Raw genomic sequence first — 21,144 nt, 5'->3', positions numbered from 1 at the left:
TTTACTCTGTAATGAAATACAAAACTATTTGACTTGTAAGGTTTTATGCTGTGATGTTTTAATGGTGCATTAATAACACAGAGGAGAAAAAGAACCAAACATCTCAGGAATCTTTACTATTCATCTATTCTGAAACTAGTCTTTTTTCTGCGTTTATGCTAGATCATAAATGCAAAACACTTTTGTTAAAATTTTAATAAAAGAGACAGGAGCAGAAGTATTCCCAGCTGAATCTGGGAGTGGGACAGTTAATCCAAATTAGCTTGAGTTAAGGTCCAAATTCTCTGCTCCCTTTGACTGTACCATTCACAATGCTCAGATCTGGTAGATGAAAAGACCGTTCCTATGCTACCTTACTCTCTGAAATTAATGCAAAGACTTGACTTTGATGGAGCAAGGATATTATTCATTGAGAACTGCAAGAAGGGTCTTGTGCAGAACAAGAAAAGGCAAAGAAATATTTCTACCCTAGGTTCACAATTACAGTTGTCTGAAATACTGTCTCCTTTGTGTTAGCTGCTTCTTTCTTTCAGCTGCTACTCCTGGGATTGTATCTGAGGTATAAAGTTAGGAGAGAGGAACTGTAGAACAGTGGGACAGACTGATCAGTGCTCAGTCTGAGAAAGATCTGTGCAGATGGACAGTAGCGAATAACTGGAGAATACTTGAACTGCAAGACCACAGCAAAGTATCCCAAGCTTATTTCCTGAGTGTGACATAACAACCTTTGAAGGGATTTACAGTACCTTTACCTCCAACTTCGGGTCAAGGATTCTAACTTTGTCACGTTAACTCCTATGCCACAGAAATGGAAATGATCCTGAGAATATTGCTTCAGTTTGGAAACCAGAAAGTTTTCCCAGACAAGAACTGAGTTCAATTTACTGAAGAAAAAATCTCAGTGTGAATCTGACAGCAGAATCGTGCCTTCTGTATTTAACTTAAGCTGAACTCTGGACAGTGCAAAAGCAGCTGGGCCGTAACTCTGAGAAGATAAAAAGCAAATCTTGAACTTTGATTCTGCTCCTTCTTCTGTTGCAACATTTTTTTCTTTTGCTATGCCTAAAGAGGAATGGAAATAACATTTTGGAAAAGGAGGAGGCAGTCATGTTTCTGTGGCATTGAAACGATTCCAGATCTTGTCTGTTTTTCATAGATATTCTTGGGAAAACCAGTTAAACCTCTGGCAAATAAGGGGCTGCAAATTTCTAGAGAAGTTCTATTCCCTCTTGGCATACAGTATATGTGAGTCAGCCTCTGGAGAGCACACTAATAAGATACAGCTCCAGGTTAAGAGACTAAAATTTTAATGAGCTGTCAGAAGCTTGTTTACAATCACAAATGTCTCAGCCAGGTGCCTATCACTAGCACTATCCTTAGGCAGGCCAATTCTGAATAGGAATTTCCATCCAAAAATTTAACTTAGAAACATGTCTTGCCATCCGGTATACGTGCAGGCACTGCTTTAATTTGCCTTCTCACACTCCAGTCTGCCCTCTGGGCGTGAGAACAAAGGCTGTTCTGATTTATTCTGGTTGTCAGTGGCTCTAATACACCAGTGGGCATTATGGTACAAGGAACTTCAACGAGTAATCTGTTTCAACACTCCTCCAGTGCAGTCTCTTTCAGCCTCAGGGCATTTAATCCAGTGGGTAATACAGCTTTGGAAGCACTGAGCATATTTTAAAGCCTATATTGTTCCATGAGTTTTCCACAAAATTACCATCACAAGGCATAAGAAATGACAATTGTTAATCTGTATTTGACCACCACAAAATAATTCTGTCATTAGCTCACCTATGTGAGAAAACTGAACGATGCCAGGAAGTTTTGTTGTAAAAGGAGGTTCTCTTATTCTCTCATCAAGAATAGCTCAATTCCTATAGTACTACATAGTACCCATTGTTCCACATACAGAATCACAGAATTGCCAGGGTTGGAAGGGACCTCAAGGATCATGAATCTCCAACCCCCCTGCCATATGCAGGGCCACCAACCTTCCCACCTAATGCTAGACCAGGCTGCCCAGGGCCCCATCCAATCTGGCCTTGAACATCTCCAGGGACGGGCATCCACAACCTCTCTGGGCATACACTATATGGCAGATTCCAGAACTGATGTAGAGCAGCCCAGTTCTTTCACCTCAGAGTTGTCAAACTGGTGGGCACTAGGCAGACATTTGGGTCTTGGCATCTTTTCTGAGAGATCTTCCTTTAATCCTGACTGCACTTCCCACCTATACCGTTTCTTATAGATGTGGACTTACCTTGACTCTTTCTTTAGACAAGAAATAAGCAGTGGCATGTAGCACGTCTGCTGAATGGGTGGAATTATGATAGGAGTTGGAGGAATGGTAGTTAGCTTCAATAACTTGTAACCACGACCTCAGGGTTGATTCTGAGCAGTTCAGGAATTCACAGATTCCAAAGCGAGCAAATATTTTGAGACCCAGATAAACCAGAGGCCTGTGAAGAAAAATAAACAAAGTTTTAAAACAAATGATGTTGAAAGCATATTACAGAGTGTGAATAGCACAACTCTATAAAGCTTTTTTAACCAAAGATGTGCCAGATCAGTATACAGACTCGCTTGCTACAGAACTTCAGAACCTTCTGCCTTCCAGTCACATGCCAGCTCTCAGAACGTGACAGTCCCTGACAGGTCTGGGAGCACTAAGCAGGCTCTGCGTGCTGCTGTACTCCGTGTAGCAGCATTTTGGTACCTGGGGAGTCTCTGTTGGGTAAACACAGATTGCAGCCAAAACAAGACAAATCAGCATGTCCAGAATGCAGCACATGAGAAGAGGGAGAAGGTATTACTACTGCCAGTTTCCTAAGCCAGCTTGTTTACATTTAGGTTACGTACATCTACACCATACAGTGCTGCAATCACTATTCTTTCTGCTCTGTACACCTGCCCCATTTCTTTTACACCAGCCACCTGAAGGCTTCTATTGCTCACTGACTTGCAGTAAAGGATGAGGTATGCTGGAAGCAGATGAAAACAGGTGCTGGCTGGGATTCACTGCAGCGAGATCTCCCTGCATGCCAGCTCATCAGCTCCACGCAGCATGGTCAGAGGTTCCTTCAGGGCTCTGTGTATGGGAACTGCATTGTCTCCTTCACTGAGCTTAGGTTTAATGAAATGTCTTGGGCTTTATCAGTTTGTCTGCTTAGACTTGAAGGCAGTACTAATGATCTATTTGTAGATGTGATCCATTGAAGATCACCTTAATTTCCTTAGGAAATGAATCGCCTTTAAATAAAGGCAGCAGGAGCAATCCTAATTATTATGCCTTTAGTAAGCATATAGGCAGCAAAATGCCTCTTTTGTCCTCTGGTCTCTTCAAATTAATAAGAACGGAGAAACCTATCTGGTCACCTCATGCACGTTGCCTGGGATATAGAATTTTTTAAGTTACTGCAGTGAACATATTAAATGTTGTAAGTTACAATGGCTAGGTTAACTTTTTTTTAAAATTACGTTATCTATAGTACTACATTAGAAATGAAAGTGTGTCAAAGCAAAAACAAAACCAAAAAACACTAATGAGATGATGCAAGTCTCTTCAATTAGAAAGAAATCAGAAGTTACATCACTATAAAGAAGAACAAAAACCTCAATGTTTTTGGCTCATAAAACCATAGTCTAAGTTGAAGTGTATATGTGTTAATGAAATGCCTTGTAATCTTGTTTTAAATATCTTTCAAAGCTCTCATGGATCTGGGATTTCAATGGAGGCTTAAGTTAGTCAATTTATTGCAGGATCTAACCTCCAGTACAGTCTTGCAGAAGCTTTGGGCTAAGACAAATGATAAATGTAACCAGACCCAGAGGAGAATTTTTGATAGACATCAGGAAATAAAACCAAAGATCTAAGCAAGAGATCAATTTGTAGCCACAGTGGGAGCTTTTGTTGCTAGTGATGTACAGACCATCAGATCTGCTGATCTGCTTTTGAAAACATCTATAATGATAACTGTATGCTTTATATTTTATCAGTAAATATTCCTCAGTTACTCTTATAGATAACACGTAGCCTGCTAAGTTTTTAAATTAAAAAGCTTCCTTTAATTCCAGAGACAGGCAACGAGAATGTTGCTGAAAAACTGTACTCAAAACTGTTTGGGAATAAAACTACCCAATTACACAGAAACAAAACAAAGCATGGTCTGTACCAATTGACCAGATCAGATCAGCGTGACTCTGTATAGTTGGATGTAACTTGGATTTGAAGCCCCACAAGACAACAATTTCATTTATAGAACTCTTCTATTTTTGAAAACAGAAAAGGAAAGCTTGTAAAATGGTGTTGCTTTATTATTATACCATATCAAAGATATATCATCTTCAGTTTATATATTCCCACTGGGAATCTGCAAGAAATAATGTGTGATGAAACAACAGATATTTAATGAGTTCACACATGGTGAGAAAATTTCAAACATTTGACTTTGAAAATACAAGTAATTCAGTATGAAAAGCAGAGCTAGAAAAATTTAAGAGCTGATTACAGGATGACTTCTAAGTCAATTTTCAGCAACTTCTACTTACGAGCCCATAGTTTACTGACCTTTTATGAGTGGCAGCCTCAAGTTCAAAGATATCAAAATCCCAGTGTTCTTCATTTTCCATTGCCTGTGTTATCCGTGGGGGTATGTCATTGAGGGAGATGGGAGAGATCAAGCTGCCAGCGACCTGATGAGTTTCTGTTGAGGAATAAATCAAAACAAACAATGCTCATTAGAAAAAAAAAGAACATCTGATTGCATTTTGCAGATTTTGTAAATGTCTTAATATCTTAACATCTCAGTAGCTGCCAAATTGAGACTTACGTTTTGCTGACAGTATGTATTCGTTCCCTGATAATCTTCGCAGACCGTCCTGTTCAATGAAAGTTGAGAGTTAAATGCGGGGCATTGTAAAAGAGGTCTGTAAAATAATGTCAACAAACAGCAGCACCATGACTTTAGAGAAGCCTGATTGTGACCTCTCACAGTCATCACAGCTGCCTCTGTTATGTATCCTTTACCTGCAGATCGTAGTAGATGAGAAACTGCAGGTGGAGAGGTCCAGTATTAACTCTGGGAGATAAAGACTTGAATTTCTGAGGTGCAGATGGAATTACAGCCTCACACACACCCTTGTTTGGACAACACAGACATCAGGTCTGGCTGCGTGTCACAAACCAGGCGCTGTATGTCTTTACGTTTCCCATCAACAAACAGCAGTGGGTGGTGGGAAGGGATGGATGGGAACACATTTCTGCTCTCCTCCCAGTGCTGGCAGATCAGGTCACCACAGCAGCATAAGAATCTCACGACGTGTTGCTGGGATTGCAGGGCAACAAGTGACTGTGGGAATTCCCTTCTATCAAAGAACTTATGCCTGGATGCTCTACAGCTCAGTGCCTCCTAGGTGCAAGTCTGGCATGATGCCTGATGTGCAAGCTGAGCTGAAGGATTAAAACTGACGAATGATGTGTTTAATATTTACCTTTCAACTCATAACTGTAAATCTGAATGTGAAATGGAATAAGATGATTCTGGGATTGGAACTTGATGATCCTTGGGGTCCCTTCAACCCAAGCCATTCTATGGTTCTATGATTCTGTTTTCAACAGACACTATGCTGGAAAAATGGGCCGAATTACAAGTGGAATACAAATGTATGTAAAGAACTAATAATCCATGAAAAGGAGTGGTCAGTTGAAATTAAAAACTGAGCACTGCACGAGTATTCAGCAGGAGCAAAGATTCACTTTGAGTCTAATGCATCATCATTTCTCCTATATATTAATGGTTAACGTAAGAATATATTTTGTCTCCTGAGTTAGTAAATTCAACTCTGTATGAAGCATTCTGATCCTCTGGAATTCTTGACGCCTTTCGTATGTTTCTCCTAATTAGACATTTGCTGGGCAAATGTCTATTGCAACACAAAAAATATATGTAAACTGTTTCAAGATTTGAATGGATTCTGCAAATTTGTCTTGAGCTTGAAATGATAATAGCCCAGAGACTTCTCTGAAAAGCTCACATCCTCTGGTCCTTTTGCATTTAACACAGTTGTTTTTTTTTTTTCCTGAGGAAGCCTTTTATATGCAACCTATAGACTAATGGGAACACATGTCCTTAAGGTACAGGTAACATGAATCCAAGCTCATCTAGTTATCACCAGGAAGGCTGCACTCCAGACTGAGAATTTGGGTTCATTCCTTTGCTTTGCTATGTGCCCTTTGTTCAGCTTTTGGTACACTTCTTTTTCCAATGTTCCTGTTCCTTTTTAGGTAATATAATAACAAAATACATGACTTCTTCAGTCTTTTTCTTGCCTTATTTAAATATTGAGTTTTGTGGAGTGTGGTTGTGTTTTAAAATGTGAACATTCATGTCCTTAGCTCAAAATACTGATCTTTCCATGAATCTCTGCAAGTTCAAATATAATCCAAGGAAAAGCAACAAAAAGCATTTTCTATTCTTCTGAAAACACATACTGATTATTCACATACTTTTCATTCATTCCATTCTAATCCTAATTAAGAAATATCTGTTTTTCATTCTCTTCCATCTATATCTTTCTAAAATGAAAAACACTGGGAAAAGAAGAGTTTTTCCTTCCCACATCCAGTGAAACTAATGCTCCACTTTATTCCAGAGTTACATTAATAAAATGGGGTCCGTGGGGAAAAAGCACAGAAAGAATGTAGCATCTTATTGGCAAAGCATATGCCAGATGACAGAGATCAGGTATCCAGGAACATAAGCAGCAGAAAATAATCAACAGCTGTTTGTGGCAGCATGTACTTACTGTCATCAGCCCTCCCACGAGGTCACTTGTATGTGGATCCTCATCCTTTGTTCCCAGTTGTGGAGAGTACAGTTCAGTGGTTCTTAATATCTCCAAAACTCTGTCTAATGCTTCTGCAACTGGCATCGGACTGCTTTCTTGTGCAGCATTGATGATGTTTATTACCTAGTTTAACATCAGACATGCTTTGAATTCAAAAGCGATTTAAGAAAGAACAGACACTCATCAATTATTATGGAAAACTCATAGCAACTATGTGAGACCTAAACCTTTAATCCACGTGTGGGAGAATTAAAGTGAAAGGAATGTTAATAAAACACTGATTTTTGCTACTGGCTTTAGGACTTCATGGCCTTGAAGACAGCACTCTTAGTAATTACTTTCCTCTGTCCAACCTTCTTCCATTTGCCTCTGTCACTTTATGAAGGAGTCAATTTGTGACAAATCCTTGAACATTTCCAGGAAGTAGTTTACAAAGCATAAGGAGGATCTCTTGTCACCACCTCCCCAAAGCAAGAGTCCTTAGAAAGGGTTGTGCTGAGGCTGGCCACAAGGAGGGCACCCTGCTATGCAGCCTTGTGAGAACTCAGCTCAAAGCATGGGGCTGCTGACAGGCAGAAGAGGGGAAGAAGCTGCAGTGGAAGCCAGCACTGCCTTCCTCCTCCATCCAGATGCTGTGCTGGAGCCTTGTGCCATGGTGTTCCAGTACAGCACATCTGACAATGACCATCTGACAGTTGCTCATTACCTTGGTGATTGGTGCTTCAATAGTCATGGAATGTATCCTGGCCATAGAAGAGTGCCGCCTTTGTGAGCTGCCTGCATGGGACAAAGCAGAATCAGTACCAAGCTCAGCAACACGGCATGACAGCAGATTCAGCCAAGAGATCTGGGTTCATTTTCTGAATGGCTTACCCTGCACTGCCCTTCACAAGTGATCCTGTATGCAGGATGCATACACATGCTGGTAATGCTGGGGACACACAGGTGCAGAGATGCTTGCTGAACCATTGCTTATCCAGATTAGAGATAAGTAGCTACAACAGCCTGACTAAATCACGGCTTTGGTTTTGTATTTAAACTAATTAATATATTTAAGGAAATACTCAGTTAAAAGATTATAAAGCTGTGCTTGCGTCTAACCTGGCTGGCACATGTAGGTAACAACTGCATTAGGTATTATAGGATACAAATACTTTTCCTGCCTGGTTCAACACGACAAGCCATGAGTCAGCTTTCACGCTGAAGTAAATCAGTGAAGCTCCTCTGAAGTGAAGATAGCCATGCCAGATTAAAACAGTAGAGGTTCTAGCCTCTTATTCATTGGAAATTGAAAAATAAATGTTTTATATCAGTTAGCAATTCTGGTTTTGTAGAGAAAAAGCCAAGATGAGATTTTTCTAGATAATTACGTTGTGCAACCTACAAAATACAGACACATCACCATTACTTTGTGCTGAGCACCTTTTTAGAAGAAGAATCAGTGCTATTCCTGTCATACCAAGACATGACTGTATCCTCACTGCCACAGATCTCCTTCCACATTTCACTACTGCATGCTGCCCAGACAGCAATGGTCTGTGCTTAACAGAACTATGCAAGTATCAGCAAAAATTCTGAGTATGTGTCTCAGTTATCAAGGATGGGGGGATATGATGAAGCACAATAACACACAGTGAAAAGAAAATAAAACTCTTAAGAAAATTATCTTCATATTTTTATCGAGAGAGAAGATAAGAAATGTAATTTCTTGTAATAAATTGTTAGGTTTAGAGTAGTTGGAGAGCATTTCTGTTCAATCTCATTAGGTCTTCTGTCCATGCAGGAGAGAAGTTGATGGCCTTCCATTCTTCAGTGGTCCAAAAAAGGTTTCAAATAGTTCAATAGATGAAAATGGAGCTGTTCTATAAACATGAAGTTGTTCACAGATTGATGACTTGGTATTTTATTGGTGTCTGGGTGTGTATGCACACATATACACTCATGTTTATCTATATTTATGCATTCATATAAAAATTTGAGTATATAGAGATATGAAAAAAAACCAAAAAACTTCTGGTTTAACATACCATCACTCCCTCGTGATGTTGTGGATCTGACATCTAGTGATCCTTTCCTCCTGTCTTTGTGTCTGGACGTCTGAATATCTGTTGAGAAAATGACACCACCCAATGGCATAAGCACTGCCAAAGAAGTACAATGAAAGGAACTGAAACTCAGAGAAAACATGGCAGCAGCTGAGTGACACTGAGCAAAAGGCTCCAGCAGACAAAGGCCAATGAAGGCCCATTTTTAAACTCTTGCCCAATTACATTGCCACAAACTCAACCATGCTCTCTGACAAAACACACCAAAGTGTCTGTTCAGAATGGATCTACTGGAGTGTGGAAGGAGAAGTTCTTCTGTTGACACACTATAAGCATAGTTGTGAATACAATTTGTGCAACACACCTGAATTCAGTCAAATAACAACTGCACATAGAACTGTATCTGAAAGTACACTATATGTTATCAAAGCACTCACTGTATCCCAGACCCCTTAGGGACTCCAACAGGCACAGCCTGTGCTATAGCACTGCAGTTAACAGGGACCTGTGGCACGGATGCCAGAGATGCAGTGCTGACACATGGGATAAGGATGAGCAGTAGTGGTGGTGATCCCCATTTCCAACCACAAACAAATACTCCCCCATACAGTTAAAAGCAATGCAAGCACATATGCCACAAGCTATGGATCAGCCACAGCAAAGTGCCATCTAGATGGCATCCTCAATTTCTCTGATTTTGGTACAGGGACCCTCTGCATACAACTGAAACATGTCATCAGTGCAGTGACACCACAACACTGCTTTTTCAAGAGTGGATTGCTTTGTACCCCTTCTAAGAGAAGTATGGCAAGGAGAGAGCTTGTATTTATTTTGCTGCCTTCAGAGCTGGATTCCCAGTTAATTGCTAACTAAACAGTACTGTTCAGCCTGTCCTACACAGCTCTGATTTTCAGCCAGCTCACTATAAACTGCCTTCTTTCTTTCCCCAGGTATACACTCCACTTAGTAAGACAGAAGAGATGTGTCATACCTGTCTGAGATTCAGCCTGAACACGTTCACATGTCTTCTCTGCCTACAAATCAGTATGAGAAATCCAGTTAGTCAGAACTTTTCCATTATTTTGCAGTATTTAGTGCTCAAACCAAAGTAGGCATATCATCATTTTTACTTACCTTATTGTTGTCATTGCACAGTCTACTAATTGACACATAGTGTCTAATCTTTCTGTAGGCAAAAAACAGTGTGTTAATTCCCATCCAAACCTCAGGTTCTAATTCAGTACTGATACACAAAATGGGCAATGGCAGAAAATGAATATAAGGCAAATCCTGTTCTGACAGGAAGGCTCAGTGGGGAATGGAAAAAAAAAAAAAGTAGCAGTTCTGCTGCACATGATTGGGAATACAAAATACAAACATCTTTTTCAAAGAACATCCCTTCCTCTTTCTCCTTGCTTCCCATGGATTCTTCTGTGCTATGGTAGGATGTGTCAGGTATGATATAACTAAAAAATATTCACCTTGCAAGGCTAGCATATTAAGCTGAAAATATGTTTTCATTCCATTGATATAGAGAGCATGAATTACTTCCAAGGGATGAAATCAACCTGAAACACTTTTTTTTTAGGAAGCAGCTGCATGAAGAAGCTGCATTCAACCCCTCCCTGATGACGACACACCTTTCTGAACAAGTATCTCAGCCAAGTGCTTTAATTAACATTCAGGTCTCCTCAGAGGGCTTTGAAATTACTACAGCCAAGAGCAGGTGAGCACAGAAGGACAGTGCAGCTGAGCAGCAGAACAGAGCACAGGTGGGTTCTGTTGCTCCCAGCACCCGACACAGACAGAGAGGATGGAGCACATGTGCTTCCACGAGTATTAGAAGAATGAGGCACAAGTGTGCACACCTGGATTTCTGGCTCCTTGCTGGGAAGAATTAGGAAAATTTCACTTTCCTTGTACACAGCATATAAACTTGATCTTACCCCTGGAATTAATGCAGAGGTCTGAGGCTCCCTCCTTCGCCTATCTTTCTTTTATACTCAGAAACAAGATAATCCAGAGCCTGCTGAGATGACTGAAGTTTAAGTGAGCCCCCATTCACACCCAACTCATAGCTCCAGCTGTCACACTTACCCCCCCTGTCCAACGACAGGTAATATCTTCACATTTTGTTGTATGCTATCTCCGTTTTTCTTTTTCGCAGAGTACATTCCTTGCCATTCCTGAAAAAGGAATTCAAGTGGAAGGAAGTTGAAGATGCAATCAGCAGACCAGATACAGCATTCTACATATTCTCCTTCATGTAGCAACTTAGAGGGGTCCAGTGAAACAGGACGAGAAGATACAGCTTCATACCTTTCTTCAATGAAAACTCTTGTACAACACAAACCTAAGAGATCATTCTTAAGGGTCACAAAGGCAAAGAATCACAGAACTGTAGGGGTTGGAAGGGACCTCCAGAGATCACCAAGTCCAACCCCCCGACCAAAGCAGGTTCCCTACACCAGGTCACACAAGTAGGTAAAGAATACAAGTAGGAAAGAATACATCAGAGGAATATTTGACGGTAAAAGAGCAATGTGATGACAATGTTGGTTCAGATGCTACCTCTCTGAAGGAATGTGGGCCCACACACACTTGGCAGTCCTTCTCCTCATGGCACCAGGAGCTGCTGGAGCCCCAGCACGTGCCCTGCAGGAGGACAGCCCACAGCAGAGCTGCTGCAGAGGCCGCAGGAGCACCTGCATGTTCAGTGGTGGGCAGCCACTGCGCCCACTGCACAGCACCTGGTGGGACATCACATATCAGTAGCTAGAAGTGCCTTGGGATCCTGGTGCATTTACTTTCTGTGCTGCCTATTCAGCCTCAAAGCCTTTCAGGGATTTATCCTGTTTTTTCTTTAGCAAAAGAGTTTAGAACATCTCCTGGATTCTGCCTTCCACCTGCTGACCTCCCCTCTAAAAGCACACCAGACAATTTTTGCAGTATCAGATTGTTGCTGCCAGTATCACAGTATTTTTTTTTTAATAAAGCTTACAAATGGAACAAAAAGAGAAGGCAGAAAGGAAATTTTCAATTTGCAGAGAGAAGTCATTTTTCTCCTCTAGAAATGAGACGTTTCTTTCTAGTGTGGAGTGCAAATTATTCCAAAGCCTCATCCTCTCTCTCAAATGAGACTCAGCAAATGACCCTCCCCCCCTTGTTTCAGACATGCTTACGAGTGTAATATTGTTCAGTCACTTCTGTTACTGAGTGGTAGCAGAGCCAGCAGGCTTCCCAATGGCCCAAGGTCCCTCCACCAGCACTGCCTGCAGGAACATGGCAGCAGGCAACCTTTACAGCCTTGCCTACATGTTTCCATCTCTAGAGTAATTGTTACTGGTTGGGTTTTTTTGTTTTGTTTGGTTTGTGTTTTTTTGGTGTTTTTTTTCTTTTTTTCTTAAAAAAAGCATCAGATTTTGATCTGGGCAGCTAATAACTACCAAATGATTAGTAATTAATGCAATCCATCTCACTTATTAAAAATGCAAACTACCCATACCAGCTGCTGTCCATCAGCTTAGCTCAACAGACCTTAGTTCAGATTCTACAAATGCACATGAAATGCCTTCCCAAGGCACCCAGCACCTATTGCTTTATGCTAGGCTGACAGACCTCACAGCAGAGCAGGCCAGAGCACAGGCACAGACAGAGGAGTTTTGCATTTATGCTAATGGAACCAACAAACACAGAGCTGCAGGGCAACAGGCTGCACAGCAGAGAATACCAACAGCTTTTCCAAAAATCTGCCAGACAAAAGCTCTGTGAATAACAAATTAGGAAGCAGACATAACATCTCTGCATGAGCTGCATGAGGAATACAAATAAGCCAACATCACAAAATTCAATGATCTCATAATTAGAAGTATGCATATCAATATTTTCTTGACAGCCAGGATGAGGCAGAGATGAACAATCAATTCCTAACTCAGGTAATGAAGATGGAATATGCACAAAAGGGGGAAGGGAGAAAGTACAGATTGGAGAATTATTGCATTGCAAGCGTGTGCTTTTCAGGGCAGGTTTGGTTATTCACTCATGTGCTCCTCCTCATCAACAGAAAGATTTTTCAGCTTGTGAACATCTACAACCTGTGACACTGTGGTGGGAAATGCGAGAGGAAAAAGGCCAGCAGAATTCTGAAAAAATAAAAGGTCCAAGCCAAGGTCCTGCTGCTCTGTTAAGTTCTCACAGGAATGTTACTTAAACATATCTCAGAACAGCATATGGTCTTGCAGAGCCTGTTGGCAGTCCAGCAGAGAAGAGCTGCTTCCCAAGGTGTGCTGTCCGTCAGCCCATCATTACAGCCATGTTACAGCAGCACAAACACCGCCATCAGTCACTTCTGTACCACCCGTCAGGCTGGCTTCAAACGCAGAGTAAGAGCCATGCGCAGGACGAAGATAATGGCTTTACCCTTAATAGAGTACACTAGGAATCAATGCTGCAATTTAAGACTTCATTCGGAAGGCTCTGGCATGCATCTGTCCTCTGAAACCATTCATTCGAGCATTACAAGGAATCATTCAGCCTGCCCTGTAAATCTGGTGCTTCTCACACCAGACAACTCCTTGTAGAAACAGAGCAAAAATAAGCACAACGTGCCACAGAACCAATCACACAGAGCTGCCCATCATGGCACAGCCTGTGGAAGGACAGCCCACATCCACCAACAGGGCTGAGAGAATCGCGCATCTGGTCTGATGTATTGATAGCCCTTATCTCACTTCAGTACAAGTGGAACTAAGGTGAACAGCTTTGTGTCAACGTGCAGAGCTCAGGGAAAGCAAGCAGTGCCCTCAGAAGTAGAATTATACATTTCACCTTAACAAATGTAATGTGAATCACAAAACACTGAAAAAGCACAACTTGTTTTGTAACTCAGGTCTGGACAGGCCTGATGTCCCAATCAGGTTAGGTTCTTGCAGATGATGGGCAGCTGTAGTAACAAGAAATGAGAGCACCATCCTGACCCAGCCATCGCTATGTGCCACACAATTCACCATCTCTGAGGGTGATGGCTATCAGCTCTTGTTGGGATATATGGGACTTGCTCACAGCGTGAGGTCTGCTGGCACAAGAAAGGAAATACTGCGATAGTTCATCTTCTGAGGTTCCATTTAAAGACAAGATGCATTTTTTCCACAGCTCAGCTCTTCTAACAATCGCCAAATCTTACTTTCTGTTGTTTTTGTTAGAGTACCGTGTTTATTCAAAGCAGAAGAACTAAACCTTTTAAAAGGAGAGTATCACAGAACACAGCTGGCCTTTTTGGCATGCTATAGCCTACAGTAACCAATATATAGTTTATTGTAATGGGAAGCAGATTTTTAAATTAGGATATAAAGTAATTGCAAGCCTCAGAGCAACAGACCAAATCAGAGTGACCCAGACAGAAGTCAGGCACCTCTGAAAGTGCTGTAACACCCTGACACAACTCATTTCAATCTAAAGCACCTTCAGAGGGATGGAGTATTTCAAAGGTTGCACCACACAGTCAAATTCTACTTGCAAATACTTCCTGTAATAACTTCATTTGTAATTCATTTTTCTAGAAATACATAAAAGTGGGGCTACAGGGATTGCATACTATAAAACATTGCAGAGGGAAATACAAAAACCTTGCAAACAGGACATATCCAGTTGAAACAGTTTAAGCTGTTCCAGACAGACAGGTTTGAATAAGCAGTATTTCATTAGTCACCATGGTTGGAAAGTCCTAGAGCCAGGAGTGAAATATGTTGCAAAGAAAGAGATGGATTGGGGTTTGATTTTTATCATTCATGGAGTGAAACACGTTTCCATTATTAAAGACATTTTTATCAGCACACTAAATTATTAAAACTTTGATCACTTCACATCTTGAGAATTGATGCTGTGGTTTTAAAGCCTGACATGTCTAACATATCTGAATTATAACTTAATAAATACTCCCTTCTAATATCAGTTTTGTATTACACACATTTACTGAAACAGTTTTGGTCAGGCAACAGAGGTACAAAGTGCCATGATCCCTAGCAAAGTCTGTTGCTTGGATCTCTTTGAAAAGACCAACACACACCGAAATAAGTGACACGTTCTTGTTGAAATGCACGTGCAATCTGTATCCAGAGTGCAGGTTCGTTAAGGAATGCTTGTGTTAGCACCTGGATTTACACAATGGGACTCACTGCAACTTTGCATCGATGCTTTTGCATCATCGGCTGCTTACTCAGAGCACCATGCTTCATTTTGCCATCTCCCCACAAAGGCCAGTAACACAGTGCTTCCAGCAGGCAGCCAGCATGACGCCGTGAGCTACCCAGAGGTTGGAGCACAGACAGTGACATATCTACAAACACCAATTCCCAAATCCCTTTCTGTTACCTCCGTGATTTTCCTCCTGTCGGGTACGATGACACGTGCAATGACACCAGAAGCACTTACAGCTCATTGCCAAAACACAGATGAAAGCTCCTTGATGGTCCTCACACTGCAGCCACAACAGTCCCAAAGGAACATTGTGGAGATACCTGGCAAGAAGCAATGCCTCTGCCTAGAGATCCCCCTTGGATTTCTCATCTACTTTCTGGGTTTGACAAACATTTCTAGTAGGAATCAGCTCCCATGCTATTAGAGGATAAAGGATACTGGCAGCCAGCAGCTGACACTGCCTTATCATTCTCAAGTGATACTGAAGGTGTCTTTTCTGACATTTTTACATTCTGAAGTTGCAGATCAACTTCCACATTTCAAATTAAAATACTTCCACATTATTCTTTTCTCATTTATATCCTTCTGGATAACGTGCTTTCATTCTAGTTTTCTTTGGTATGTCTACACTTTTTGCTATATACAGCATATATTATAAACAATCCTGGAATCATACAATGGCTTGGGTTGGAAGGGACCTCAAAGATCATCAATTCCAAACCCCAGTGCCAAAGGTAGGGCTTCCAGCCCCTGGATCAAGTACTAGATCAGATTGTCCAGGGCCCCATCCAACCTGGCCTTGAGCACTTCTGGGGATGGGACATCCATAGTCTCTCTGGGCAGCCTGTTCCAGCACTTCACCACCCTCTCTGTGAAAAACTTCCCCCTGACATCTAATTTAGATCCTTCCTCCTTTTCTTTAAAAGCATTCCCCCTTGTGCTATTGAATAAATACAGCAAGTCAATAATTTTCATAAAACGTGCAGCTCTTCCAAACAACTAAAGAGGAAGAAGCCTTTAAAAATGAGCATTTTTTACTTCCTTATCTTGTTACAATAATAAAGGTGCAAGTGCTCTATGGCTGTGAAGCTGCACGTATATCACATGCCATCTCTGGACAACAATAAAGTCCACAAATAGAAAACAAGAAACAGTACAGTGGCACTACTTACCTTTCCTATCTTTATGCAGGAATTAATAGTATCTAGGAAATCAGCTTTTTTTTCATTTATAGGCACTTCTGTTAGTTCCTTTCCTATTAATTCACCTATTTGATAGCCCATCACTGTTTCAAATGCAGGATTGACGTACTGTGAAATAAAAACAAACAAAAACATTCAATAGTACTAAGAGCACATCAGATCACTTTTTATCCATTTGCTAAATCTAGCAAATGGAACCTTTCCCCCAACCTGGAATAAATCCCTGTATGCATTGCTCCTGAAAAAGGTATCAATGTTTTTTTTTCCCATAACAACACTTGGCAGTGTTTCCATGTGACAGATATGGAAAGGGCACATCTGGATGCTCCCTGCTCCTAACATTGCTCCCCTGGCCTATAAAGGAAGAAAGCCCTGCCTGTTGGAGCTGCAGGACTCCACTCCCTCCTCTTGGTTCCCCCGTATTCTGGGTCTGTCCACAGAGCAACAAAATTCAGCCTGAAAAAGTGTATTTCCAAGCAGTTCCAGGACAGGCTCTGTTCTTTTTGGGAAAGGGATGTAGAAAGCATATTCTTCAATGAAATTGCCATTGTCAAGATCTGGGTCAAGAGGGTACAATCTATATGCACATTATAACTCCCAGAGGCTTATATTCAGCCTCTTTACTGATAATAAAATCACTCACCGCAGCCTTCACAGTCATGGATGAAACTAACTCCCTTATAAAAGATGATGTTTTTCAGGAGTGCAAACCTAAGCACAATTTCTCTTCCACTTTTAAACACTTTCTTAAGAGATGATTACATTCAAAAACGGTCCACTCAAAAATCCTGATTCGACAAATACTACCAGGTTTATTTAAAAAATAATGTGGTGTACTTTTATTTAAATAGAGCATCAATTTTAGTTTAATTTATAAAGAATACAATTAACATCCAGTATTTTTAGAAGAAAAAAAAAATGTGTACAAGCCAACAGCTGTTTTCATTCGTGATATAAAAAAATTACGAAAAAGAAAACCAGAACAGTAAGTTCTTATTTTTTTTTTCAGAAACATCAGTCTCCCTCAAAATTGACTTATGTAAGATATTTCAAATGGAGAAAATTCTACTCTACAGTGAAACTCACTTCAGCCTTATCAGAACCATTAAGTTAGGTTAGACTCTTGTATCATAAAAAAAAAAGTAAATGTAATCAAGAATGAAATAAAACACAGTCAGCCTGCAGAGCAATTTTCTGTTCTTATAAAAATAACTGGAACAAACCTGTATTACATGGTCTTCACTTGTGATCTCAATGGCTTCTTGACTTTTCTCTAATGCTGTGAATAATGAATTACAAGCCCTGGAGACGAAAAATGACATCTGATTAGCTTTGATCCACATAATTCTTATTGCATATGCTAATAAGCTATTGTAATTCCATACTGAACAAAGTTGTACTTTAAGGATTAACATATTGTCTTTAGCTAACTGACACTCTATAATTAACTGCAGTACAGGAAAATGGATACTCTTTTAAGGATATGGCTGAAATGGCAAATTTTGTTGATGATGTTTTTGCTAAAATTACCTTAGTTTGAATTGTGCCCGCACCTCTCCAAATTCCAGCTGAATTAACTCATTGTAACAGGCCATGATATTGGAATTTTCTACATATCTCTGCAAATAAAACATTAGAAATACTTAATTAGTACACATTTCTGTACTCCAGGGTATGAAGCTCAGCTTTCTTTTGCCCAATGGAGAACAAAAAAGGCTCAGATATGCATAAAATAAACATGTTGCAATGCAAACAACTTGATAAGGTTATTTTTTGGAACTAGAAAAATTCTAGGTCCTGATATGTCGCCTAATACAACACTGATAGCAATGACCCGAACATCTTCTCTGATGTTTTTTTGAAACTTCTCATTTTAATCAGGTACAAGCCTCAGTGTTACATCTTTGCTCATGATAAACCATCATAGATGTTGATAGCTACTGGGGGGTGGGGATTATCAAAGATAAGTCACCACATCAAGGCTGCTAAACAAAGCTTTCTGTGCTTTGCCATTAGTCCAATCTCCAAGGCTCTGATCTATAAATAATTCAGAACGTGTGTCAGATTACTGATGCGCCCACTGGAATGACTCTGTGCATACAAGTGAAGTTATTTTCAGGCTTTAGCATTTCCTGTATTAAGACCCTGCTATAAATAAGAAAATGGATTGCGATGCGATGGCAAAATATCTGGTGAGCATGCAACCAATACACTCTGAATTACAATGGTAAAATCGTGCACGTTTTTGTTCCATTGTCAGCTAAATGCAATCAGGAATCCACTCAACTGACAGGCTAATAAGCACCTTTCCTGCTTAATTGCAATAGTTGCCAAGGAACAGATTCAATGTGATACTTTTCAGGTCTTTCTAAACAAAAGATAATAGCATTTGACAGTGTCTGAAACCTGTTTACAGATGTGAATTGGCATTTGATAGAAAAGATCTCCCACAGCATGCTCTGTTGTTCATTGAAGCCACTCTTTGGCTCTGCTACAGTAATTAGTCAATTTTGCCAATGTCAACCTTTACATCAGAGCATCGTACACTTATTGTGAAATAAACTTATATTGAAGAAATGTCTCAATACCACTTCTGGTATTCCTGAGACTGCCCGCCTACTTAGTCAGCACTATTCTAGCTCTACCAGTGCACTGTAGTACTGAATGAGGAACTATGCAAGAACGAGCAGCACAGACAAGATTTACAGGTGGGATTACTGACACGGCCAGTGACGGTTTTGGAATGTCTGAGCTAACTAGCAGATTATAAAACAAACATACCCTTGTGAAGCCCGCAGAGATCAGGGGCAATATCGATGACTCTTCACGATCAGCATGCCTTTAAAAGAAGGATAAAGGCAGACATTGTTTTTGTAATCAATTGAAACCCAATTTCACAAGCCATTGACATACCAGTACCTGTACACCAGATGTCACATGACAGGCTAATATGCCTAGACCCAAACAGGATCTATGAATAAAACATTTTTTTGTCTATGACAAACTTATATCTTTGGAACAGATAAGCCAATATGTTTTCCTATTTGTAAGTAATGAGCTTTGTGTATCGCAAACAAGTAATGCTTCAAAGAATTTAATTAGCTAGAGTGTTGCATGGATCCTTTTTTGGTACCAGGTCCTTGTTATTTATGTTGTCCCTATCCAAAGATGCACCTGAAAGTCTACATGAGCAAAGTTTTAAGAAATGTTTTGTTATCTATATATACCAAACCTTTGTTAGTGGACAACTTAAGGTGGCTGAATGATGATGGATTTCCCAGTGTTGACAACCCAGCACCTACTAGCAGGTCACTTCAGAATGACATACCCCTAAAATGAGATATTTGAATCATTCTGGAAATCTTGGCTCTATCAACTGTTAAAAGACATCCAACATATGTGATGTATGAATGGAATCTGGAAGAAAGGTCATTATGTTAGATTTCTGTAAACAAGCAGATGGAAGCTGGTCATGTCTAGCAGATGGCACAATAGCTTTTCTTTATGCCTGAAATTTTGGATCCTATGGCATCGTTTGTTTTTATTTTCCATGCACTTGTTTCTTAAGTACAAAGAGAATGATGCCCATCAAGAGTAAGTAGGGAGACAAAGGCAGAAAATATCTCCATTCCTCATGCCAGCTATCTTGTAATGCTGCCTCCCAAAAGTACAAAGAAAGAGATCAGGAATATTTCAGGAAAAAACAACCTCAACAAACTGAACTGGAGGAAACTGAAGGATGGCAAGAAGCCCTTCCATATGCTATTGACATGCTAAATGTCAGGCTTTTTCACAAATATGCTTCTTGCAAGAAAGGAAATGTGTGAAAGTTCTCACTCTGTGAAATCCAGAATAGTGACTACAGAAGGCATGTGTTAGCACACAGGAATTTGAAACAACGAACTAGTTGAGAGACAGGCTTACTTTTGAAGTTTCCCTAACAGGGGTAATAGACATCTGAAAAGTTTGAGCACTCAAGCTTGTCACTACAGGGAGCTATTACCTTTTCCCAGCACACAATATGAACATTTTGGAAAGACAAAATCAATTGCAGGGCTTTTTTCCCTTTTTGACTAACTTCCTAATTGTGAGTGAGCAAGCCCAGCTTTCAATTTCTCCTAGCTTTTAAAAAGGACTTGCTGGCCCACAGAACCACAGGGGTCTTTCTCTCTCACATACATAAAGAAGCTCTTGAGTTAGTTCACTGTTTCTCCCCTGCTCCTTTTCTTCTCCTTTCGTTGGTATTACTTTGACAAGAGATGATTCTGATTGTAGAAGCAATGGTTCCCATAGTCATAAGATTTCCCAACATAAAAATAATAAAGACTATATTCACAATAGAATCCTCTGAAATGTTTAATGAGGATCTGTTGTTTGCTAGAGATGGTGGTGGAAAGCAGGATTGTTAATGGAAAATTTCAACACCTCAGAATTGGCTTCCAGAATAAATGCTTTCTGAGAAATGGCCAGTCTGTACTCAGAGAAAATTAGCTCAAATCCATTTCCAGTTAAATATATTGCATTTTTGTCACTTCTACGTTACTTTATGATATATTAGTAGTGTGTTTAACAGGGAGGAGGAGGAAAAAACGTACACTGCTATACTGAGATGTCTTAACAGTCTATGTTATTTTCAGAATTTCCATGATGCTGTTTCTCACTGTTCAAACTGTTCTATACTTTTTTCATAACTCTACAGATCTCCTCTTTGTGCTGTGATTATTCAGATTGAAAGACAGATGGAGAGTTCAGTGTGTTATATTTATTAATATCCAAACACAACCTATGAGGCAATTCCACAGTTCTGCACATGGGGTTGCAGAGGTTGAGTCAAGGCTCTTTAGAAAAAA

The 21,144-nt window shown here is 40.2% G+C and overlaps 1 protein-coding gene across 7 annotated transcripts in view; it reads right to left on the bottom strand.

Annotated features, from left to right (window-relative positions):
• Positions 1 to 21,144, bottom strand: part of LOC116225339 (high affinity cAMP-specific and IBMX-insensitive 3',5'-cyclic phosphodiesterase 8A) — a 117,962-nt gene that overhangs the window by 18,233 nt on the left and 78,585 nt on the right. For all 7 annotated transcript variants that reach the window (XM_090148944.1, XM_090148940.1, XM_090148942.1 and 4 more), the window contains exons 5-17: positions 19,076 to 19,133; positions 17,825 to 17,913; positions 17,518 to 17,596; positions 16,265 to 16,402; positions 10,995 to 11,083; positions 10,032 to 10,083; positions 9,889 to 9,931; positions 8,880 to 8,957; positions 7,559 to 7,629; positions 6,811 to 6,975; positions 4,836 to 4,884; positions 4,574 to 4,709; positions 2,267 to 2,465 (exon numbers count right to left, since the gene is read on the bottom strand). In XM_090148944.1, coding sequence (XP_090005070.1) covers positions 2,267 to 2,465; positions 4,574 to 4,709; positions 4,836 to 4,884; positions 6,811 to 6,975; positions 7,559 to 7,629; positions 8,880 to 8,957; positions 9,889 to 9,931; positions 10,032 to 10,083; positions 10,995 to 11,083; positions 16,265 to 16,402; positions 17,518 to 17,596; positions 17,825 to 17,913; positions 19,076 to 19,133 — 1,246 coding nt within the window. The remainder of the gene's footprint in view (positions 1 to 2,266; positions 2,466 to 4,573; positions 4,710 to 4,835; positions 4,885 to 6,810; positions 6,976 to 7,558; positions 7,630 to 8,879; positions 8,958 to 9,888; positions 9,932 to 10,031; positions 10,084 to 10,994; positions 11,084 to 16,264; positions 16,403 to 17,517; positions 17,597 to 17,824; positions 17,914 to 19,075; positions 19,134 to 21,144) is intronic.

Source organism: Phasianus colchicus, chromosome 12, assembly GCF_987193195.1.
Source record: "Phasianus colchicus chromosome 12, bPhaCol1.hap1.1, whole genome shotgun sequence".
NCBI classification, from domain to species: Eukaryota; Metazoa; Chordata; class Aves; order Galliformes; family Phasianidae; genus Phasianus; species Phasianus colchicus.
This window is presented reverse-complemented; position numbering and strand designations above follow the sequence as displayed.